Genomic DNA, 26,325 nt, shown 5'->3' with positions numbered 1-26,325 from the left:
GGAGAGGCTTGATGTACACTACAACATAGATACATTCTGAAAAGTTTAAAAAAGGAAATTTTTGACGACAATTGGTTCAATTGTGTAGATGCCATAAGAAATCTTAAACTAAAATTACTGGTTGTTTCGGTTTGAGGTTAAATATCTATAAAATTTGTGTTTTAAAATGAAAATTAAATATCAAAATTGGATTCATATGTGAGAACTGTAAATAATTTTGATCCAAATTTGAATAGGTACAAACTATTAACGAAATAATAATAAACCTCTCAGGCATAATTAAATTGAATATAAATATTAAGAGATGACAAAGCGTCCCAGCTTTGCGAAATGCTCGCATTCATGAGATAGACCTATCTGTGAATTATAATTTTTGCATATTTTTTTTGTGGATACCGGTTTATTAACGATTAAATTCATTCTTAAATTGAAAAAATAATTTTGAACTAGAAAATTGGCTAAGAAGTAAATACTTGCAAATGAAACGGAATAATCGATAAAAATAAATCAATTACGATTACTTGGCCGATTAGTAAGAATTGATAAGAAAATTGCAGATCTCTCCAAATAATCCAAATTTAACTAAATTGGTTAAAAATGAGCCTTAAACCCAACAGAGCAGAATCTTCTGTTTTGTTTTGTCTTCTTTTATTGAGATTTTGAGTATACAAAAAATTCGAACATGTGTTTTCATTACTGTATACAACCTGTGAAAGAGCTTTTCCACTGTTTTTTTTTCTGAAGATTGGACACCAACGCTAAGACGGCGGTGGATGTTGAAAACTACACGGAATCTCATTAAAACGAAACTGTAGAGGGAATCGGGGGACCTTTGAAATGGTGTAACTTTGAAATGATTTTTTTCTCTCTTACTTTTAAGTGAAGGTGGATTCCACTACAACTTTATGATAAAATTACTTTACTTACACAATTGATGATAATTTGATGATCCTAGTTATTAAATTTTAGGATATATAAGAGCATTTTCCCAAAAACAGCTTTAAAGTGTAATTTAGCTCCTGAAGTTTTTGTTAATTTTTTTTTCACTTCATACCAAAAAAGAACGTTGCTACAGGAGGATAAAGGATTTATTTGCATAAAAAATTATCATAAAAAAATGGATCTATACTTAAAATGTTTTTTTATAAATTAGCAATAAATTATTAGTAATATCTCATGGGGAAATTTTGAAATAAGAAATAGTGTTCCTTTGAAACACTTGGAAAGACAATTTCAAGTCACGTACGCGGAGTATAAAAGGAAAACACAAAATGATTTTCTAGTGTTGATTTTTTTTCTAATTTTTTCAATAAGATTTCCTAAATCTACGTGATGCATATCAAAAAATGATTTTCACTTGTATTATTTTACGCAGAAAACATGATCGAAAAAAATCATTTAAAAAGTTATTTAATAAGTTCTTCCATTGTCAAAATGGACTTGTTGGTTCTATTCATTCATTTAAGCTGCAGGACGGTGACAAGTTGAAAAAAAGTCTATTATATAACTGCTCTCTATTTGAGGTCGAGCAGTAAAATCACAGTGTTAGGTGCTACCCCGTGTTCGTTCGTGCCCCGGTTTCCCCTATAATGTAAGGTACGATTTATTGTATTGAAAGACTTTAGAGATTGATCGAACAAACAGAGAATTTCGAAACTTCAGCAAACTTTCTCTATAAAACTAAACAATTGAGTTAATTCCTTGAACAAAGAGCATCTAATTCTCTTTAATGTCTTAAATAGAATCTCATACTTAAATCAGCTTATCTAAAGACTAATATCTTAAGTGCATAGAACATTCGTGTTAGAATTGTGCATCTCTTTGGCAAGAAATGTCTTGATACTCTGGTAGCGATGAGTGTCGCAAATTTTGTACTTTCCACCATAATACTTTTGATATCTACTCCATTCTTGAGAGTATTCTCTGGATGAACTGTAAAGTGTTCCTATCTTTCAATGTCCATGAATATTTGAACATTCACACCAAAAATTCTCATACTTGAAATTCATGACGAAAACCACATCAATGCTCTTCATTGGCGTTTATGTCTGATACTCGCAAATCGAGGCCATGGTGGTGGAGCTTTATCTCAGGCAATAACTTACAGAGTGGCTCAATGCAAAGCTCCTTAAAAGTATTCCAATACAGAAAAAGAGGAGGGCTTTTATCTTATAAGCCTATTCAGGAAGAAAAGTGAGTTCATTCGGGTTTTTAGACAATCGAGGCAAAAAGCAATAACCAAAGATTAATTAACGTGTTAGAATTTTTCTTTACCTCTTTTTATATCGCCTTCGAGCAAGAACCAAAAAAGCAATATGGAAAGCATATTCGCTGACTGCCCGACTATTTAGAATATATTGTAAATTTTAAATACAGGGGTATTTTATAATCATTCTTAAAATAATTCATTCAAGTCTAAAAGATGCAAAAAATTATATCAATTGAATTACTCACGTGTTTCTTATAATTTTTTCTAACTTACAAAAAAAAATTTCGAGACGTTGATGTTTGAAAATTCAAATTCAAACTTTACAAAACAAATCGTAATACAGAAAAATATTATGTGTTTTATATTTCGGTAACCTATAAAATTCTAAAAATAATAATAAATTTACATACAATAAAAAATTTGCAAAACTAAGTAGGGGAAGTGCTCATAATTTTGGACAGCTTCTAATTTTGAACACTTTGAGGGTAAAATTGGACACTAAAAATAAACTGATTAAAATTATGGACTTTTCTTCCAATATTTGATAATTTATTTGTTCTTTTTTAAATATTATATCACTAAATTCGTTAAATTTTGAATATGATTTGAGTTAAAATTGCTTTGTTGAAACTTCAGTGTCAGCAATTGCTCACGAGAAATATGACAGACCTTCGTGTTTACTTTAGTCTTAAGTCCTTACGACTTAAGCCGAGAGACGACTTAACGGAAAATGATGGAAATGAAGTTTACCATTGTTACGCTAAGCCTTCTCTCGGCTAATCCTCAAAGCTGTTAAGGCGCTTACTTAGCTGTGGTGCAATACTAAGAAATTCTCCTGGATATTTTTAAGTGATGTTGATAAATATTCATTGAATATTGTATTGATTGACGTTAACAGTGATTTGTTCATTTAGCTTGAAGTAAAATTTACCTTGTGAATTACGGGGCAAAATTACCTTGGTACCTTGGTGGGCAATTTTCTCCTAGATTCACCAGTGAGGTGATACTTCTTACGTTGGACAGATATTTTTTTCTCGAAATGTTGTAAAGTTTTAGCTTCTGTAATGACAAGGTTGTATGAATGCCTGGAGAAACAAAAGAGCATCATCCCTACGAAAGCGATGTAATTAAAAAAAAGCCTTAAAATGGTTCCGGAAAGGCTAGGGAATGTGCGAATCCGCGCATACTTAGAGTACAGAGGTCAGCTCACTTTAATACATGATATGGAAAGTTTTCTAACTCATTGTAACAGTCTACGGCTCCCTTACATAAACAGGAAGAAGACTTGGTAAGATAGGTTCTTGAAATGAAGAACAATAAACATCCTATTGAGGCGTATTAGCTGTCCAAAATTACAAGCAATGTGTCCAAAATTACAAGCAAGTTGTCCGAAATTACAATCAAATTCATCTCAACATATAAATTAATTTTTAAACATATTAAGACTAATTTTAGTGAAAATAAAGATGTTAGCCAAGTTTCTAAACAACCCTTCTGAAAAAAAAGTAACAAAACGAATTATTATTATTGAAAATATTGCACTTCAAACTTAGAAAACTCATGCTTATAAGCACCCTGTCCAAAATTATGATCACTTTCCCTAATTTCACAATTTCTAAATTCTAATGAACCAATCAGTAGTCTTTTGAAATACATTCAGTAATCTTTCTATTATTTTATTTGGTACTATTTTTTATTTATTTTAAAAATAATTTTATTTGTTTGATAAGTTTTCTTCTTTTTTCTATTTTTTTATAATATAATATTAAAAAAAAACTTGACGGCCATTACATTGCAAACACTTCAGGAAACTGTTCCGAGTTCCGAATTTTAATTTTTAAGGTTTTGGTTTGAAACTTCAAAGAAATAAAATAGATAAGTCAACAAAAATTTTCAAAGCTCTTTTTTATGGAAGATCTTGGGGTGCAAACTGAATTGAATCTAGCAGTTGTGAGATCAGACGCCGCGCCGTGTGTAAAAAGATGAGACATCCTTAAATAGGGAATTTATTAAAATTTAAAATTAATATTTTTTTTAAGATTATCATGAAGTACATTAAAATCCAGGCATTTTTATATATAATTTTCTCTTTAAAGTTGGAGCAATAAAAAATATCCCCTGAAGTGGTCTTTTATTGCATGACACCATGTAATTAATTCGTTAGCGTGGAAAAGAAGGAATAAAAAATATACTCTCTTGTGATATTATAACAGGAAGAAAAAGTATTTCGGAATCAAACAAAATGGTAGAATGAGTGTGGGATTTTTATATAAAACACGCCAAGAATAGCTAAAATGGGAAATATTGTTTTTCAAATTCTTTCGAGAACCTCTCCGTGTTCTCTTCTATCCTCAATATAATATTTAATGAAATGTTTTCACTACCAACGTTCCGGATAGTTGAGGATGAAGAATCCAATTTCTGGATCTGAGGAACTATCCACAAGCTTCATATTGTGAATAATAAAATTCAGAGAAGTGTGCAAGATTGTACATTTTTTCCTTCCACATCTGCGCATTTTTTTTTAATTCTATGGAATTTTTCTATATTATATATTCTACAGCACGAGGTTAAATACGGAAAATATCTTTAAAGATGTTTCTTTGGCGTTTTGGTATTTTTATGAATGTATACTTATAGTAAATTTAATAAAATGCTAATACATTTAAATTCAACGAGATTTATTTGAGCAAATTTAAAAAAAAAAACTAATATTCATTCACTGAAATAATGTATGTAATTTACAGAAAATTTAGGCAATCAAGAATTTTTAAAAAAAAAAGTAGTAGAGGAAAGTAGGGTACCTTTGAATGAGGGCATTTTTAAAATTGGGCTTTTTCTTAATTTTAAATGGACTGGACCTTATCATGATATAATTTAGATCCATAAACTAATTGTGAAAGCAAATTGCATTATCATAAGGCTTACTTACACTTAAAAATAGGAGAAATAATCCCAATATCAAAGGTGCCCCGGTTCACTCTATGCCTATACTATAGTTAGGTTTATTTTACCTCAAACTATAAATTTTAAATATCCATTTATTTGTATTCAAAATGCATTAATAAATTGTAGTTGTGTCACTAGAAATATTTTGGATGCAGCTAAATTGACTTCGTGAAATTTGACAATGATAAAAATAAAATACAATAATAAATTAATTCTAAAGCAATAATATGTAAATAAATAATTATTTCTCAATATGAAGGGGAATGTAGGCATTGGTCGCACAGAGTGAATTTTCAAACGATGTAAATTTTCTTTTCGTTTGCAAAGTGCTGACTTGCCATTTCTTATATCGTCTCATGAGCTTAATAATTATCTATCTTGTAGCTAAGAAATGACTAATTAGCTCTTTGTAAACAAAGAGAAAATTGGCGTTGTTTGAAGTTTCACTCTGTGCGAACCATGCCAACATTCCCTTATGAGAATTTCTGAACTGAATATCTAAATGTTAACTCAAGGGGTTATTCATCGCGCTGAACTCGATCCAGTCCGATCTGCGAACCCACATGCATCATGTTATTTACGTAGCTTCCAAATTAACGTATTGAAAAGCTCTAGTAATAGGCTTAAGACTTGGTTTTGCACATTGGTTCATATAAAAGTAAAGCGTTTTGTCAATATAAGCTGATTTAGATTTATCAGGGTCTATAAATTTAGATTTAGATTACAATTTATTGAAAAATGAATGACTACACAAGACACATATTCAGAAAGTTTTCGGACAATCTCAAGATTAGTTGTACAGAATTGAGATACTTCTGCCTAGTTACTAAATTAGAAGTCAATTTATCAAATTACTTTTAAAGTGAATATTTAGGGGGAAATAGAGCACCTTCACTGAGAAAAAAAAGAAGGTGCGATTTACTTTTTTCCTCATAACTTTAACACTTTTTAAGTGTAAAAATATATCAACATTTTTTAATGTTAATTTTACATCTTTTTAAGGATAAAATTAATATGAAAAAGGATAATTTTAACCCCCAATACATCTAAAAAGGGTAATATTTACACCGATTTTGGATCAATACTGCAGGGTAAAATTTACATTTCCGGAATGTTATTTTAACTTTTTCGGATTTCTCTGAGTGTTTGAATTGGGAAAGCTCTGAAATTAGCCCTTTTTCTCCTATTTTAAAATGCAATTTAGCTTTATCATAATGTAATTTGGTTGCACAATTAGTGTTTGGAACTAAATTTAAAACCAAATATCAAAACTGATACATAATCAAAAATGCCCCATTCCACCCTATGTTTAAAGTCTTTTACGCAGTAAAATTGAAAATCGTTGAAATCATTTTACGTACATACCTCTATTAGAGAACATTTCAATAAGTCTTTTAAAGGTATAATTGTAAGATAATCAAAATAATCCAATGAACAACTCTACGTAAAAAAGTTCTTCATTGTTTTCTCAATATATCTTACAGAAACTTAAAATAATCTAAAGCTCATAATGGTTCAATATTTAGTTGCAACTCTTCTGGTGTTCGATAGAGAATTCGTTTCTCTGAACAAGAAACGAATTCTCTGGCGAACACCGGAAGAGCTGCAAAACTACGTAGCACTGGCCAGATACACATTGAATGGGTTCAATATTTAATTCATTTAATTTATATTTTCAACAATTTTTTATTAAAAAGTAGTAGCAAATGCTCGAACTTGTGCCTTAGACGCTATACCTCAAATGCTATACCTCACATCAAATACCATTTACCAGTTCACAACCGATTTTAATGGATTCGTAAATTACCTAAAAATTCGTCTAAAATAGCTTGAAAGTTATAAAATTGATTTTATTACTTTTTGAGACTGAACAAAATCACATCCGATTGGAATCAGTGTTATTGGGAATTCCAAGACATTTCCAACAAGTCCAACGTGACACAAATCATTTGAGAAATACGCTCTCTAGAGCCTTTTAAAAACTGTTACCAGGAATAAACGTTTCCATTCCATACTAATCTATTTTTCAGATTGACATCTTTTCAGAGAAACCATTTGAAGTTGGCGCTTTCCTATGCCACCGGTGAATTTTTTTTCCAAACAGTTGAATAATTCGTAACGCGAACATCTGATGACGAGTTGTACAATTCGATTCCAGGAATAACACTCGGATTTGTCGTGTCGCAAGATTTCGTACAAATAAAAAAAATTTTTTAAAAGTATTTAAGAAAGATACATCTATTGCTTGTACTATACCGATTAATCACTGATAAAGACTCATTCAGCCTGATGGAAAATTTCAAGATCTTTCAAAAAAAGAAACTCCTACTTCAAGCTAATCGAATAAAAAATAGGCTCTCCAAAGTGGTTAAATATTGATCTTCGAAAATTCTATATTGAAATGGTTTTCGAACATAGGTGTCTAAAGACGAAATATTCGCCTTGATTACCTCTAAAACATATTGTAATAAATCGTAGGAGCCATTCTCGAAATAAACAAAAAAATATGAATTTGGAGTGGTGGAGGGGGATGGGGGGAAAGGAAAAGAGGCTATCCTAAATAATGTTGACTTATGTGGGGAGTCTTCTAAGACTGGAAGTCGATATCTCTTACCGTTTGACCTCTAGCCGTGTCACAAGTTAAAAAAAGTGGATTATATAACTGCCCTCTCTTTGATTTCGGAGCAGCAAAATGAAAAAAAAATCGCACGAAACGTTTCCGAAGAATACTAAAAAAAATAGATGATTTTGAAGGACAAAGGGAGATGTGGATGGAGTGAAATTATGGGCATATTAATGGTCCCAGGATCGATTTACGGGGAGGAGTCCACCAAAGGTCCCAAGTACACTATCTCTAAACGTTTGGTCTTTAGGCGTGGTATGACTGAACGGACACACAGACAGATGGATGGACGGACAAGCATCATGACGTCATATCTCAGAAATCGTCTAAAAAGCGAAAAGAGTAAAGTTATCATCGGGGCGAAAGGTGGAAATTTTGGGGAGTGAAAAAAACAAGGGATTATAATATACTGCTCTTTCTCTGCGGAGTTAGAGCAGCAAAATTTAAAAATTCAGCCATTGTACGTGATTTTCGGAGACTTCTTTTTCGAAAAACTTTCTTTGTGATACTATTGATTACTCCAAGCAAGATCGTCAGAAGTCAGTATGGCAGATTTGAACATGAGTGTAAATTTGCCCTGGTACTTGAACAAAATGATTCTTGAAAAAAAAATTGTATTTTTGGGAGTACTTATAGAAAATAATACTACGAAACATTGATCTAATAATAATACCAATGAAATTGTCTAGTAATTGTTTAGTACTTGAGTTTTGTAATTTGGTTCCTTGTGATTAAAAACAAATTTTGTACTGTATTTATCAAGAAAAAAGCCATGTCCAACTTGTACCGGCGAATTGCCCAACTTGTAACATTAAGTCCAACTTATATCACTTTACCCTATATGCTTTTTTCGGCTTCTGATGAATTTACTCTGAGAAATCTTGTGAACCGCAAAGTAAGTTCTTAAAAAAAGATGTCCGAAAATCTGACTACAACGGCTGATTTTTTGAACAATTTTTAAACTTTAAAACTTTTAGATCACTTTTTGATCAAAATTTCAATGTAGGACTTCTATGCGTTCATTATTTTAAATTAAATATTTTTTTTATAATGTCGAAAAATATTAAATACTTTTTTGTCTTCGTGACCTTCGTAAACCCATAAAAGAATTTAATTTAAAAAAAAAACCCATAAAAGCGGATTACAATTTATATAACAGTATTCTATGTTAATTGCACTAATTAAACTAATTTGAACAATTATAAATAATTTGGTTTATTACAGAAATTAAGCTTTTCAATATCATGCTCATTGTCATCACTTTTCTATTGATTCAGTTAATATACTGAATACTAACTATAACTCAATGAGTAAAATTTAACAAAATAATTAATTTTCATCTTGTTTAATGAATAAAAATCATTTTTAATTGTACAATAAAATATTATAGATAATTTTTCAGCTCAATCGTCATTCTATGATTAGTTAAAAAAAAATTTCAAATATTCAGTAATACTTTCTAGCTAATTAAAAACACCTAAGAATTAAAATATTATACTGGGTTAAATATTTAATTACATGTGGATAACGCTTAATGTAGAGTGTTATACATTTTATGCATGAATGGAATTTTCGAAGGGAAAGTCTTGAAACCAGATCCAAGACAAATTTCTTTCCACAGTGACGCATTTTGGGTGAAAGTGACACTGAGGTGGACAAGAACTTTCACAGGGAAAGTGAGAAAAAGCTCGTTGTTGATAGGTTTCATTTGGGTTTGAATATCGGGAGACTTTTAAAATGTTCTAACTTGTGTCATGGAAAATTTTCTCTCTCAGAATTCATTCTCTTGAGCCAGACACAGAGAAAGAGAGAAAGAGAGTGAGAAAAAGCTCGTCTGCCACCCAAAGTTTGTCGCCAAGCTCCCATTAAATATTAATGATTTCTAATCATGGTCGTCAATTTCCCACTTGCCTAATTTAATGGTGCCCTCAAATATAAATTGGACCAAATTTCAGCGGCAATTCTCCCAATTTCTGCAGAATATTATTTGGCGGGAAAATTTATTGGTAGTGCGAGAGGAAAATTGTTGTTGGCCGTGTGGAAAAGCACATCGGGAAATCTCGTAGAGCACGATGAATGTACCATGCAAAACCCAATTCTTCAATCTAGAGACAACTTTAGTACCAGTTCAACATTCGCAAAGTTCATACGCTTCCCGCTCCTTCTTAGGTCCTTTCTGACCACTTGTTATTAAACACTATCTCTTTGCCCAAAAGTCAAGGAGTCCTTGTACCTAATTTTGTCTCTTTATTGCTTCCTCTTGAAAGAAAAAAAAACACACGTAGTATCTATCTATAAAAAGACATAAATAAAAAGTTTGATAAATAGAAAGTTTACAAAGACCCTTTTATAGCTGTGTTGTTCCTTTTTAGACATAAAGTTTTAGAGATAATAAATGTTCATTGTATTAGAATGTAAGGTGATTGTTTTTGTCTTGAATGATGCTAAAACTTTTTAATGGATTTCTCACAGAAACATAATATATTATGTATAGAATAATGTCCTCAAGTGTCTGAGAGTAATTATAGAAGAATCATGCAGATCATCAGTAATCACTCAACCGAATTGTAAAATTCCGCGCAATTTTTTTGTGTTCCCAGAGAAACTCTGTGGTGTTATTGTTGTTTTTTATATGTATGCTTGTGAGTAGTTTTAGTGCAAATAGTTCAAATTGTAGAGGAAAATGGTGATGGCACAACAGATAAATAAGAGTAACTTAAAGAGCAACAAACGAGAGACCATTGTCGTCAATACACCAATAAAGAAGGTCACACTAATTGGAAAGGACGAGGTAAATGCCCCTTGAAGTCATTCTTTCACTCTCCATTTGGAAAATATGAGATAAGGCTAATTAAATTTAAGGAAGTTGTGATTTTACTGTTCAAACTGTTAAAAGGATTATAAATGACATACAATAATTTTTTGAAACGTTCGTACATCTTTCAGTCCGTTACATGACCCACAGGTCAAACGGTGAGAGATGTCAACTTTACAAACTTATTAACAGAAATGACTGTCTGAAACCATATTTTAAATAAAATTTGAGTATTTTTTAGAGTAATATAGGGTAATTCGGAATCATGTCTATTTTGGAATTTTGAGATTTTTTCATTATTTCAGATGATCGATGAAAGAAAGAAAACTATGAAGAAGTACAAGACATTTACATTTGAGAATACTTTTTCGTTGTTCTTTTCTTGTTACCACCTAAAACCGTTAGGAAATCTTACAGTTCCAAGTTATACATGATTCAAAATTACCCCATCTTACCCTAAATGCCAAATTTAAGGACCATTGGAACCCAAAATATTGATTTCGGCGGTTTCGATAGAGTAAGAGCAGAGTTAAAGAAAAAAAAATATTGTTCCAAATAATATTGACTTATGGGAGGGTCAGCGAAGATCGAAAGTGGATGTCTCTTACCATTTGGTCACTAGACCTGTTAACAGCTTTCTGAAAAATAGAAAAAATCTTTAACACTAAACCTACCGACCGTTTTTGATCGTTTGTCGGTCAAATGACAAACCGCGGTAGGGTAGAATACTCAACAAATTTGTCTTGGAAAAGAGCAAAAAATTATAATTTAAACACTGAAAAATATATTAAATGCATATTTTTATAAATTCATAGTTTGATAGTGACATTGTATCGTTTAAATATATGTTATATTATAAACCGGTCAATTTGACCGATTCTTGGTAGGTTTAGTGTTAAAAAAGATTCGAGCAAGTTAAATTAAGTACGAATTTTCACCAATGAATTACCGATATAGAGATTTATACTTTCGAGTTGGAAATTTCAAGGCTTTAAAAAAAATTAAATAGGGTCAAATAAGGCCCTGTTTGTCAGGGAACACTTATTAGCAATTTCGTCATAATATTGAACTTTATTTTATGTATCTAATAGAATGCAAACGACATTTTTGATTAATCTATCATTTCCTATGAGGGAGGTGTTCATATTTAATATCCCAAATGGTAAAAGAGAAGGTGCTAATGGGTCAGGATGCGATTTCTTAACGTACCAATAGGTATTTCTTCGATCCTATTAGCAAATCGGTTAAAAATTTGACATCCAGATAGGTTTAATTTTGACCACAGAAGACTCTACGTCAAAAAGTTTTTATATTGATAGGGTGAGTGTGCCAAATTTCGGTATAGTTGCATGCAAGCGTCAAAGTCTCAAGTATGAAATATAATATTTTTAATACAAATTGAATTTAATTGTTACTTTTTTATAAGGAGTGTTTCTAGAAACCTTGTAGACAGTCTATCGTTTTTATTTTCTCTAAATTCATTCTTGATACATTCTAAAATGAATAAAAATGTAGACATAACTTTGGTAGCCTATTTCGGCCATCTTCATTTTCATAGTTCCTTGCCCTTCCGGAATTCTTCCAATGTCTTTTTCAGATCATCTTGTTCGTCGAAGTGACATTTTTTGTTATTTTTTGCGTTGTATTATTTCTAGAGTATGCAAAAGCTAAAAAATCATTGAAATTCGAGGAACAAAAAACGTGTCCGAAATTGTATACTGGCCGGAATTTGGCACACTTACCCTATTGATATTTATTTTTCCCAAACAAATAGTCTCCGCCCCTCTTATTGTCTGATAAAGACAGAATTTAAAAATAAAGGATAAGAACAGACGAAAAATCATGACATGAAATCAAGAATAAACAAAAGAAAAAAAGAACAATAGTAAAAAGCAAAAATTAAGTAAAAAGAGACAGAATGTTAATAGCTCCCATCTGAACCAAACTGATAGTGCCTTGCAATGCTATCCTATGAAATTCTAGCACTTAAAGGGAGAGAGTTGTAATAGGCAACCCAAGACTGAGAAAAAAAGGGGGTGCGATTGACTTTTTTTCCTCATAATTTTAACACTTTTTAGGTGTAAAAATATATCAACATTTTTTAATGTTAATTTTACACCTTTCTAAGGGTAAAATGAACATGAAAAAAGGATAACTTTAACCCCTAATACACCTAAAAAGGGTAATATTTACACCGATTTCGGATCAATACTGCAGGGTAAAATAAACATTTCCGGAATGTTATTTTAACTTTTTTCGGATTTCTCTCAGTGAATCAACAAAAAGTACTGGTTCGAGTGAGCTCTCTGGACCAGAAGATCACGCACTCTGACCGAGGCTCTATGAATCAAGAGTGAGGCTAAGTAATACGGCCTCGTAGACATAATCATCCGGTTAAGTTTATAACCGTTGAACAGCGGTATAAGTTAAACAGTTTACACTTTAAAGCTCCCAAGACTCCCCAGACCGGTAACAAATTGACAAAAAGATATTAATAGTACGAGTAGGGAAAAGTGATATAAGTTGGACATAGTGTTATAAGTTGGACAATTCACCGGTACAAGTTGGACATGGCTTTTTTCTTGATAAATACAGTACAAAATTTGTTTTTAAGCACAAGGAACCAAATTATAAAACTAAAGCATTAAAAATATACAAACAAAAATGATGTACTAAATTTATCAAGAAAAAAAGCCCTGTCCAAACTGTACCGTTGTCCAACTTGTACCACTTTACCCTATACTGTTCACTCTGTAAGTTCGAGCACTAAAATTAATAAAACTATATAATGTTTTATACATATCGTTAATTAGAAATTACGGAGCGTTCAATTTGCTCAAGGTTTTTGGTAAAAATTTAAATTTTATGAATATAGATTTTTAGGGTTTTATTGCCTTTGGATTTAGCACTTTCGAATTCTGAGCGTGTTTTGGCCTTTATAAATTTAATTTGTATTTTGTTAACATAGATGAGTTTTATGCATTTTAAAATTTAGATGGAAAATAAAATTCTTCAGAATGCATAAACATAGAAGTTTAGCATAATCGAAAGATACTTCAAATTCAAACAAGCTTCCGAAATCAACTTCAGAGCTATAAAACAACTTTGGTCTTTGAGTATCCTGTAAAATTGAAATAGATTTTCCATGAGAGAGAGCTCTCCGTGTATTATCTTTTCGCAGTAACGATTAGGTCGATATCTCTTACCGTTTGGTCTCTAGCCGTGTCGCAAGATTTCGAACAAATAAAAAAGATTTTTGAAAAATATTTGAGAAAGATACATCTATTGCGGGTAGGGTCGGAGGAACGTCTGTTCGACAGGGAACCCCTATTGACACTTTTGTCAAAATGTTGAAAATTATTTAATGTATCTAGTAAAATATAAGTAATATAACGTTTTTTCTGTAATATACCTTTTACTGTAAACAGAGATGTTCAAATTTCATATCCCAAATGGTACAGAGTAGGGTGTCAATAGGTGCGACACGAGTTCTTAAAGTGTCAATAGACGTTCCTTTCGCCCTACTATACCGATTAATCAATAATTAAGTCTGATGCAGCTTGGTGGAAAATTTCAAGTTCTTTAAGCTAAGATCTTCAAGCGAATCAAATTAAAAATACGCCCTCCAAAATGGTTTAAATTTGACCTTCTAAAATTCGATATCGAAATGTTTTTTTTGAACATAGGTTCTAAGGACGAAATAACCACTTTCACTACCTCCAAAACATATTCGAAAATGAAAAAAATTCAAGAAGCTATTTTCGAAATTAAGCAAAAATAAAACATAGTTTTGGTGAAGAAAGCGGAAATTGGGAAAAAAGAGACTGTCCTAGATTTGATGTTTGGCCTCTAGCCGTATAACAAATTCGAAAAGTGGATTATATTACTGCTTTCTCATTGAGTTCAAGCAGTATAAAACTATTTTTGTTTGATTTTTCTTTTCATCAGATTCTATTATTCATTATTTTTGTAGATTATGAGACTTTATGAAATCTTGTAGGAGGAAGTGGGGCAGCATTGAAAATGGGATTTTTTCTCCTGGAACTGAGCCATATCATAATTTAATTTAGCTTCTCAATCTAGGGTAAGTGTGCCAAATTCCGGCCAGCTTACAATTCCGGCCACCTTTTTTGTTCCTCGAATTTCCATGAATTTTTAGTTTTTACATACTCTAGAGATTATACAATACAAAAGAATAACAAAAAATTTAGCTTCGACAAACGAGATGACGTAAAGAAGGCATTGAACGAATTTCTGAAGGGCAAGGAACTATGAGAATGAAGGTGGCCGAAATAGGGCACCAAACCTATGTCTACATTTTTATTTATTTTAAAATGTATTAAGAATGATTTTAGAGTAAATAAAGACGATAAACTGTCTACAAGGTTCTAAGAAACTTTCCTTAAGTAGAAGGAATAAAACAATCAATTTCTATTAAAGATATTACATTTCTAACTTGAGACTTTGGCGCTTGCATGAAGCTATGGCGAAATTTGGCACACTTACCCTATTTGTGGAGTTAAATTATAACATGATAAGGCTCAACTTTATTTAAAAATATAAGAAAAGTCCCAATTTCAAAGCTGCTCCATATTCAAATGTGCTCACTTCCCACTATGCAAGTATTAATTTTAAATTACAATTCATATCCAATTATCCGTTTCAATGTTTCATTCAATCACATTTTCGACAATTCTTAATAAATCGCTGAACACGACCTTCGTTGTCTTAATGATGATTCAAACCTTCAGAACAAAGCGTACTACAAAATCTTATCTTTAGAACATTTGACTTTGTTACACTAACATATTCAATTAAAGGTATATTGATTGTAAATAAACGTTTATTACAAGAGGAAATTCTATATAAAAACTTATATAGTCTTTTCTGCATATCAGCGATATTATCTGTATTCTGAAATTTGTTCTCTAATTATGAAGAAGAGGAAAAGTTTCTTTCAGTATAATTTCTTACAGAGCTTCCTACTTCTATGGAATCTTAAAATGTGCTGCTATCGATTTCAATTCCATTGCAATATCAGTGAATACTTACAAAAACCATATATCTTTCAAGCTTCTTATGCACGAAAAAAAAACCTCAAAGAATGCTAAAAGATGGTGAAAGATAAAATGTTAGCTTAGGGGAATTTAAAGAAGAAAATCCTAAATAAAGCTTATATGACACATTTAAGACATCACCTCGAGTTCTACTGTTAGTGATGAAAGAGACATAAGAATATTTCCCACACTTTAAGCCTTAGATTCACAAGTAGATCATCCCTTTTTGTACCCATTCCTCTCTCTCTCATCTTACTCTGAAAAGAGCTTTTGGTGAATAATAATAAAGCCCATGGAGATCCCATCGAAGAAACTTTACGAAGGTACCATATAGAAAACCCGCCCATCGATGGAATACTGAGTTGTTCTGCACAAATTCTATTTCTATTAACGTAATTCTCCTTCTTATATGAGTGTAATATACATCTACGGTATTATATAAAAAATCGAATAAAGATTGGATTACCTTTGGGATTTTCTCAATTGCCATAAGCAGGTGTTTGTATGTGTGAGCCTCTAACATCCATGCAAGACTTTAGGGAAGACCCTGAAGACGTAAATGTAGAAAAAAAAAATGAGTGATGATCAAAAACAGAATTACTGAGAAGATAGGAAAGTCAGCTAAAAATTCAATTAAATTTTTAATCGAATAAAGTGGGAAGAAAAAATGCGTGGAACATTTATAATCACTGAGATGGAATGTCAAAAGTCACGAATGAGAAACTCCCTTCAGGGGGAAAATTGCAGAGATTTTAGCAAACTTCTCCATCTGGACTCCTTGCTGTAAATCCCTGCTCCAATATATTGAGAGATGAAAGTCTCAAGGATGTGATATATCAGCCAAGTTTTGCTATAGTCAGAGTTGCAGAAAAAAAACTTTAAGATCATTGTTTGTATATATTAAGTTCAGATTTAACACTAAACCTACAAAGAATCGGTCAAATTGATAAGTACAAAAACTTTTTACAATTAACACATATTTAAACGGTACAACGTCCCAATAAAACTTTATGAATTTCTTGAAATATGCATGTAATATATTTTTCAGTATTTAAATTTAAATTTTCACTCTTTTTCAAAAAAATTTGTTTAGAATCGTACGCAAGGGGTAAATAAGTGGCATTCAGAGTGGATCTTGAGTTAAATAACGGCAGGTCGGCAAAAAATTGGCGAAATCTGCAGGATCCTTGATGATCCTTTCTTATTTACCAATGTGCACCATTCTTAAAATAATAAGACTGTTGATAAATAATTATATTAGTTACAAAAATCGCTACTATCTTTTCAATTTTTAAGAACTGACAATCAATACTGTCGAAAAGAAGTTAACATGCTACCCCATTATTAATCGTACTTTCGGAACTGTAAAAATCGCTCTGATTCGCAATTAATACCATATACAGAAAAGAATATTTTTATAAAATTGTTCGTAAGTGTTTGTGATTTCCTACTGGAGACTTACTAAATGCTTGTAAATCATAGAGCCCACAAACAAGATCGTAAAAATTTGTGTATTTTCACAAACATTGTTCATAACACGAGCACTTGACAAGTATATTTTGTTCGTTTACAAACATTTATCCGGATATTTTTGTTTGTCTGACAAAACTTTACAAACAAATACAAATGACAAAATTTTACGAACATTTTTTACGTGTTTAAGATCATTTAAGGACAAATGTTTTAAAAGAACAAAAATGTTCGTTAAATGAGCATTTGACGAACAATTTTGTGAAAAAAGTATAAACATATACCAACTTTTTAGCGGGTTTACGATTATGACCATTTCGTAAGTCCCCAATAGGAATTCAAAAACATTTACGAACAATTTTACGAGATATTGATTTCCGTGAATGAATGAACTAGAGGGATGGGTTGATATGTAAATTAATTTATCTACAATAAATTAGAAATAGAATTAAGTTAAAATGCGAGAAGCAGTTTTAGACTTAACAAGTGTACCAAATTCCGATCAGCTTGCAATTCCGGCCACATTTCTGTTCCTCAAATTCCATGAATTTTAAGTCTTTGCATGCTCTAGAGATTATTCAATGCAAAAACTAACAAAAAATATCGCTTCGACGAGCAAGATGATCTGAAAAAGGCATTGGAAGAATTCCGGAAGGGCAAGGAACTATGAGAATGAAGGTGGCCGGAATAGGCCACCAATGCTATGTCTACATTTTATTCATTTTAAAATGTATTAAAAATGAATTTAGAGAAAATAAAGACCATGAACTGTTTAAAAGGTTTCAAACAACAGTCTTTATAAAAAAGTAACAAAAAATCAATTTGCATTAAAAATATTATATTTCAAACTTGAGACTTTGGCGCTTGCATGCAACTATGCCGAAATTTGGTACACTTACCCTGTCTAATATATTATTAATTTCCATCATAAACCTATGTTCCAAGTCGACTAATTAACTGATTATCATGATCTTGAAGTTAACGTTTTTAACCGTTTGACCTTATTCCTTACGTATGAGGTAAAAATTCTTTTTCAGGGGGTAAACAGATCTCCTACTCATCGTCCACTTTGGGTGCCGATCAGCCCGATCCTGGAGACTGATTGCGCGATCAGTACGATCTTGGAGACTGTCAATTTTATTTTTAGTATCCAATTTTATCCTCAAAGTGTCCAAATTTAAAAACTGTTCAAAATTATGAGCCTTTCCCTTATTGCAGTCTACCAGACCGTCAAAATCGGACAAAAATTCGACATAAAAACCTCCTCTTGAATACAGACAAGAGTACTTATTCTATTTTACTTAGCTTGGTAACCTTTTAACGATTACATTGTAAGTACACTAAGAAAAAACCTAAAAAGTTAAAAAAAAACTCTATGGCAGAGTTGAATTAACTCTACGAATATCGATGTAATTATTACTCTTTTTCGATGTAAAATTTCATCTCGACTGAAGTATATGCTTATGTGTTTTCGTTTTAAGAATATACTTCAGTCAAGAAGATTTTCGTGTGACAAAGTTCATAAGGAACATCAATTAGAAATATGCCTAAAAGTGCTTCATGAAGACATGTGCAGTGCATCATACGTAATATTTCGCTCAGAACATAGGGAACTTTTGGTCAAGAAAATACTAATAAAGGACATGATAAAATTTAAAAAAAATTGCAAAACATATTCATGTTGGTATTTGAAAAAGTTATTTTAACTTTTAAAACGAGTTATTTTCAGTCTTAAAAAGACTTATTTACCCTTTTTTGTCATGTAAATTTTAGGAAAAAAAGTTAAAACAACTCTTCTAAATATTACACCTAAATAGAAGTAAAATCAACTTTAAAATGTAGTCAATCGAAAATCACAACGCAAAAGAGTTAATTCAACATCGATTCGAGTAAGTTTTACTCGATTATTTTTCTGAGTGTAGGAAGGTTGGAAAGGTCATAACTCAACACACCACAACTTGTATCTATGCTCAAAGGCTTTATGTCTTTGGGCGGGATCAATGCTATAAAATTATTTTTTTTGACCGAATTTAATGTTTTACTGGTTTTACTGATCATTTGTACAACGTTGGCAGAAATACTAAATTGAATAATGACAAGAACTCTTAGGTTCTTGTACTTATTTACACTCGGTTGACAAATTGAAAATTGAGCTTCTTCTTATGAAAGTTCTCGTATTCAAACAGGTTGTCAATTACTAGAAACGCTTTGCTAAAGATGCAATAAGCCTATAAGCTAAACTTCATTCCACAAGTGTTTATATTATGTAGCAGGGCTCTTTTATAGGTTTAGCGGTCTATTCTCATTATCTTATTAAACCTTAATAAAATCAAAGTACGAAAAATTCATAGACATTCATTTGCAGCAATTCAAATATTTTCTCTATTTGAAACATAAATCCTTATTAGGATATTATAATAAATCTAAATTACTCTTATCGCTCTTACCGTTTAATAGACTTCTGAATAGTGTGCAATATTCATAAATCTTCGATCTAGAAAATATGACAATTATAACTCTGATGAGTTTTATTACGGATAAAAAGTTCTTAATGGTATAGTTTATTTTCATGATAAGTTATTTCTCCCAAAGGATGAAAGTGTGCGTGAATCTCTTAAATTCTTCTCAAGCTTGTCTACCCAAAGCTCAGAAAATCTTTAGAAAACAGATCGATTCCGCCTTTTCTGTTCCCAAACCTATTATAATATCCCAATACCCAACTCCCTCTGTTTATCGCTTCTTTTGTGTCAACGAGAAAGGAAGCAATATCAATTTCCATGGAGTGTCTCAATATAATGTGAACATCCTGATTGTCATAAACATGCTCGATATGGCATAAGAGTGCCACGTATCATCCGCATAGCGCACCACCCATATCACCCATCTTTTTAGCATCTGGAATTGTAATAAGTGTGAGGCTGTGTGTTTAGGTATGTGGTTTTGACGATTTAATTAAATCCTCATAATTCATTCAATTGATGACACCATCAGTTCCCTAGCAGATAATCGGAGGGAAATTGCAGCATGATGAGTCAAGCCAGTATAAAAACTTTAATGGAGCAAAAATAGCAAAAAGAATATGGTTTTGGGGGGAAAATAATATGAATTTTGCTGACGTCTGCATTTTCTTTCCTCTTGAGCACTTGAGGCGATTCTCTAATGAAACTCTAATGAAATTCAACGATCATGGCCTCAAATTAAATTGTACAGCATAACATTTAGACATGAGTATTTGCACAGTTTCAATTTTGAAGTGTTAAAATGAGAGTATGATTGAAATTTTAAGAGAAAATGGGGTAAAGTATCCTCAAGCATATTCCACATTTAGATACCTAAAGCCTTCCATCTACTTCATTCACCCTTCGCAATAATCTATTCTTAGGGGATTAGACTTTCTCAAACTTACCCATGTCACTTCCATGTTCCATCTTCATTTATTAATAAAACACAAAAACCAATAAACATTATGCTGATTCCTCTCAAATCCCTCCAATCAGTCTTCTGAATTGAAAATGAACTTTCCTCAAACATGGTTTCGAATTAAAGCTTCTCATGCCAAGTGTAAAATTCTATATTGGAACAGTTTGTCGTTGTCTTTTTCTGTTTTCATTCAATTTAGAATTGGAAACTAAAGTTTCCGATTCAAAAAATCCTACCACAAATTTACAAAGGTCATCTCAACAACCAACCTTTTCAAAATTCACTTTTTGCCTTATTTTTGCACGAATACCGAAGTGGTTATTTGTTCATCTCTTTATTGATATAACCAGTGTGTATTGAATATATGAATATATGTATGAATATTTTACTCGGACACAAAAATAGCTTCATATATCTTGAAGTACAATCCAATAGAGAAAGAGTTGTATAGGGTTGCGGCATTACTTGTGGCCTGTCCATACTTATGGCTTCAAAAAAAAACCTTCAACTTTTATCAGAAAAATTATTTCGAAGAACTACAAAACTAAGAATATTTTGTAGAAGAACTGTAGAGCCTGGAGTATATAGTTGGAGGGAGAAAACCCGTCCTGACGAAGACTCTGCTAAGCCAACGGTACCAATCACCGTTCTGCTGAGGTGGTAACTCTGAGGGGTGCAAAAACGACGGCTAACTTCAAATTACAATATCTCTATAGTTCCGCTAGGTGGAGTTGAGAGTGCTCGACCAGTTTGTGGCCTTCTTGGAATGGGCAAGGGTTCAATCAAGCGATGAAGGGTGTTCCAGAATGTTCTGGTGTGTGCCTTGTTGCATTCGTGCTACAATTTTATGTGTTATGATAGCACAACACATTTTATTTTAGTTTTCAGAATCATTTTCTGATAAAAATTGCGACGAGACTGTAAGTAATGCCGCAATTATAAGCTCTCAATTTTGTGACTTCCCTAAATATCATACTTCATCCCCTAATACCTACATTTTTGACAAATATTTAGGAATCAGTCTTCAGAAATCAGGTCACGTTGTTTTGTCTATTTGTCCGTTTGTTTGTCCGACCAATACCAAACACAGTTCAAACGGTTTGAGATAGACACTACTGGGGTTTAACCCCCAAATTTGTCAATTCAAGGGTCATTAACATGATCTTTGTTTTTCCCACTACTTTTCTTTCCCTTACTAATAAGACGTTTAAACGTTCACTACGTATAAACGATAATACCCTTTACTCAAATAACGTTTCTCGAGAACATCTTAAAAAGGTATCAAACAATGCATTTATCAACCGATTGTAGCAAGTTCCGGTGTTTTAGACGGGTTTTGGAATCCTTAACAAGTTTGAACTGATTCCAATCGATTATAGATCGGTTAAGTAAAATTAATTACAATATAGAGTCTCTCAAAATCGAACGACTTGAATTTTATGTAATAATTGAGAATGAATCAAAGATTTTTTCCAATTTTTTCTGACTAATGAGTGCACATCTGAGCAAATGCTTTAAATCCTTTAAATCTATGATATAGAGGACATCCTATGTTTAAGACACTTTTATGCTTTGACTTTAAGCATTACTTCCAAAACCCGGAGAATTATCTTGAAATTTTGTATAACACACAGTGTTGTACTTATTATATACTTTATTGAAACAGCGCGACTAGTGTTTTTGTCACATTTGTTTAAATAATTAAAGAATAATCCACCGTGTCTCAAAGTACCCGCGTCTCAAACATGCAGGACCTCCCCTACAATAAAAACAATCTGTTTTTATTTTCAGAGATATTAAATAAGTCACATTTCTCATCCTTGCAGTGCATCCACGTAAATCGAAATGTGCTTCCATCTCTTTGAAGACATCTCTGAAGAGTTTCCCACTACAAATTTCCCATATAATACCCTGAGATAAAGCATTTTCAGCGCATTTGTCAATTTCAAAATCTTGAGTTGTTGTTCTCCTATTTAAACTATTTATACGATGGATATACTCCAAAGGACATAGGGGAAAGCTTCCAGACCTCGCACATACGCTTGAGATATATAGGGGGGACTGGGGCAGTAGTAAACAGGGGTAGTTGTAAACACTGTGATTTTTTCATTAATTTTGAGACTCCAGAGGATAAAACCCATAAGCATTCATAGATACCATGGGAATGTATATCCCCAGATGAATTAGTCAATAAAATCCTAATACTTTAAAAATAAAAATCATTTTTCTCGAAAATGTTGATATTTCGATTATTTTTGCCATTTGGATCTCCACCTGGAAATTAAAAACTGTGTAAAGTAATCAAAATGTACCAATACCAGTTCTTTCCTACATCCTTTAGGATTATATTAATGCATTTACTAGAGAAATTGAGATTCTCATTGTTTTAAAAGAATTAATAATTGGTCAGAAAACAGCATTTGGGGTAGATGTAAACAGGCAATTTCCTTGTAATTGTAGATGTCGCAAATGTAGAATGAATGGCAAAATATTTTGTCTTCTTCTTCATTTCATTCGTTTGACAGCTCCATCTCATGGTGGGAAGTTTTTCGTTGTCCTGCGCAAATTTTTTTAGAAAGAAAACGCAGAAAATACTCTGATTTTCTTTCCTATTTCCAGATAAAATGAGAAACTATAAGAAGTAGAATATTTACACTAGTGGAAAAAATACGCTAACATTTTCTTTCCAATTTTATAAAATGAGTAGGTAAAAGAGCGGGAAATTGACCTTCATGCGAAATGTCTAATTCATTGACTACGAAAAAAATTGGTGGCACTGTTTTCAATAAGAAGTCACATGATGTCGAAATATGGGGAAAATCCATTGAAAAATGTCTTTGATTTGCATGCTTTTAGTTTTTTTTGCATTTTAATTATTCTTTGTAAAAAGTGTCGTGATTTTTTGAAAAATATACAGTCTTTATATATCTCTTAAGTAATTAAAATAATTGAAAGTGGTGCAAAGTTAATTTCAAGGATGGAAAAAGGGTGTTTACATCCTCCCCAGAAAGTGTTTACTTCTACCCCAGGTATTTTGTGTTAAGAGAGAAATGTACAGTGACACAAATTTTATTTTTATGGAAAACTCAATTGTTTTCCAACATCCGCATTACCCTCGATGTATTGCCTATACCCAAGGGTAAAACATGAGCTGAGAAAGATTTTCTAAAAAAATCACTTCAAATTCGCACTTATCGAAAATGTTTACATGTGCCCCAGACTCCTCTATTAGCCGATCCATCTCAATTCAGATAATCTTAAATATTTTTGAATTTTTCATATGTTTAAATACACAAAAATTAGTATATAGAAACTTGATCAGGGTGAAAAATAAAGTGCAGAATTTCTGTGGCAGTGATTATGAATAAATCACAAATTCTATCGTTACATACGCTTCCCTGTAAATTCCCAACAATTTGCACAAATCGATTGGACTAGTCGGTTAGTGGTGAGGCCGATAATAGCGGGACAATTGACTAAAATCACCCAAAGTTCATCAGATTTACCACAATGTGACCGAATGTGTCTGGCGTTCTATCGTGATGCGTGATTCAATTGAAAATCGTGACGTGTAGGTTTTCCTCTTTGGTGCTCTTGGGATATCTACCCACTCAGGTTATCCAGATGATTACGGAGTGGCTTTTGCTGGTTCAAAATGGATGAGTGAGTGTCCATAAAATGTATAAAAGTGCTACGTCATGTGAACACTCATTGAACCATTAAAATGTCTCTCGAGAGAATGTTGCGCTTTCACAACAAGGGAAGCAGGAATGGGGTACTCTTCATAGCGTAGTACTATAAAATTCCTTTATAACCTCAGTCTCAGAGTAAGCCTTAGTGAAGAGGAAATATTTGAAGACTTTATATTAGCCTTTAAAGATGATTCTTTATCACGATCAAAAATCCCTCCTTTCATACAATTCGAATAGGACCATTAAGGAAAGGAGTTTATAAGATAATTTAATTAGTTGCCTGGAATTATGAGAATGGACGTATATAACTTGAAAGTCATTATTCAGATTCTCCTAATTTATGATGTTTAACCCGAAATTATAAATTTCGAGTTCATTTATCACATACCTAATAAAGGATTTCTCTTAATGAATAAATATGTAATTGAAATTCAATTAGATTAAGAAGATTTTATGTGAAGTGTAAGAACATCCTTTTAGTTATAAAGTTTCTTTCAGGAGATGTCTTCCGGGAATAAAATGATAAGAGATTGCTAAATATACACATTAATCGATTTTCCGAATAAATTTAAATTGTATCACAAGTTTGTGCATTGTCTCACTATTTAATTTAAAGATTTAGCACGAATAAAATTGTGAGGAATCCAAAGACGAAAATTTTAAAGAATCACAAAAATTATTTTCTCTATAAACGGATTATCTTAAGCCAAATGGAAGAGGTACGAATTTAAATAAGAATCCAACATTTATTTCCTCAAATCTCTTCCTTTGTGCTTTATCCATAATAAAATTCCTCCCACAGTGGTTGTTGATGATTTCAGTGGGAAATTGTACAGCTTTCGCGCTGTTCCTCCCCCGAAAAAAACCTTCAGCCCTTCGGGCCAATACTGAACCCTAATCAATTCTAATCTATTGAGATTTAAGTATAATTTTCACTCAATGTACGACAAAGAAATTAATTGCCTTATATTTATTACAATTTCGCAACCCATTTTCACATTCTCCGATTTGATAATTTACAGCACCCTTGGAGAACTCTAAAGCAGAAAGGCTTTCAGTATTCTCTCGAAAATTCTAAATGGACCTTTGGGGTTGAGAAAGAAGAAGTAAAATTGAATTAGTTGTAATTGCAAAAGGCATTAAATATTTAATTAATAACACGCTATACACATCTCGGGATTCCCAAATGTTCACCCAAAGCCCGTCAATTTGCCATCTGTCCATTGAAGCAGGTCCTAAACCCTTCTTAATTCCACTTGATGAGTGAGAGAGTTCTTTTCAGGAGGAGTAGGGGATTGGGGTACGCGAAAAGTTGAAAATATTGTACAAAAAGTTACTCAATCAACCTCTCTACTGGGCCTTCAAACAAAAATTACATCACTTCGTCTGCTGCTGAAATGACTTAATGGGGGGTTAGTGGTTGAAAAGCTGGTTGAACCACTGATGTGGTTAGTAGAAGAATTTCGCGGCATCATCATCAAAGTCTGAGAATATTTGCATCTGTCGCAAAAAGGATCCAAATGCCACATGGAGAGACACTTGATGTGGTTGAAGCATGACACATTGACATCCTGAATAATATCATCAAAGCAATATTGCATATAGTTTAAACTTTAAAGTATGTATTTATTGATTTCAAAGACTGCCAATAGTTTTGAGAACTTTGTGCTAGTTTAAATTTAAATATTTTAGTTGTGCAGGAGACATGTGAAAAACAAAAAGAGTTCTAACGAGCCTGAAATTACCTTTAAATTGAATTGAAAAGTTGTTGAAAGGACATAATTTATTCAAATTCGCAACTTATTCCGAAGCTTTTAAGGTAATTAAGGTAGATAGAGAGTCAAATGTCCACTTGTGGTCTATTTAAATGGAGAATGGAGGTATTTCGAACAACACACCTTTGTGCTTTATGCTGATGAGTCTTGGAAAAATTCTCCCAGTAATGCTTCGTTTCTCAGATAAGATCGTCCTCTTATTAGTCACAATTCAGACATGTGTGTCTCAGCTAAAATAGAAAACCTATTTTTTTTTATTTTAATTTGAGAACCTTTAAAGTTTAGAATTGAAGAATAGTAATTAAAATGTAAGAG

The 26,325-nt window shown here is 32.0% G+C and overlaps 1 protein-coding gene across 5 annotated transcripts in view; it reads left to right on the top strand.

Annotated features, from left to right (window-relative positions):
- LOC129808058 (inactive dipeptidyl peptidase 10) overlaps positions 1-26,325 on the top strand; it is a 273,322-nt gene that overhangs the window by 190,513 nt on the left and 56,484 nt on the right. Inside the window, exon 1 of one of the 5 annotated variants that reach the window (XM_055857739.1) lies at positions 9,894-10,572. The exons of the other annotated variants lie outside the window; for them this stretch is intronic. Within the exon in view, the coding sequence (XP_055713714.1) occupies positions 10,465-10,572 (108 nt within the window). The 5' untranslated portion in view covers positions 9,894-10,464. Of the gene's footprint in view, positions 1-9,893; positions 10,573-26,325 lie in introns of those variants that run through there. 5 annotated transcript variants of the gene reach the window in all.

This window comes from Phlebotomus papatasi, chromosome 3 (genome assembly GCF_024763615.1).
Source record: "Phlebotomus papatasi isolate M1 chromosome 3, Ppap_2.1, whole genome shotgun sequence".
Classification (NCBI taxonomy): domain Eukaryota; kingdom Metazoa; phylum Arthropoda; class Insecta; order Diptera; family Psychodidae; genus Phlebotomus; species Phlebotomus papatasi.
This window is presented reverse-complemented; position numbering and strand designations above follow the sequence as displayed.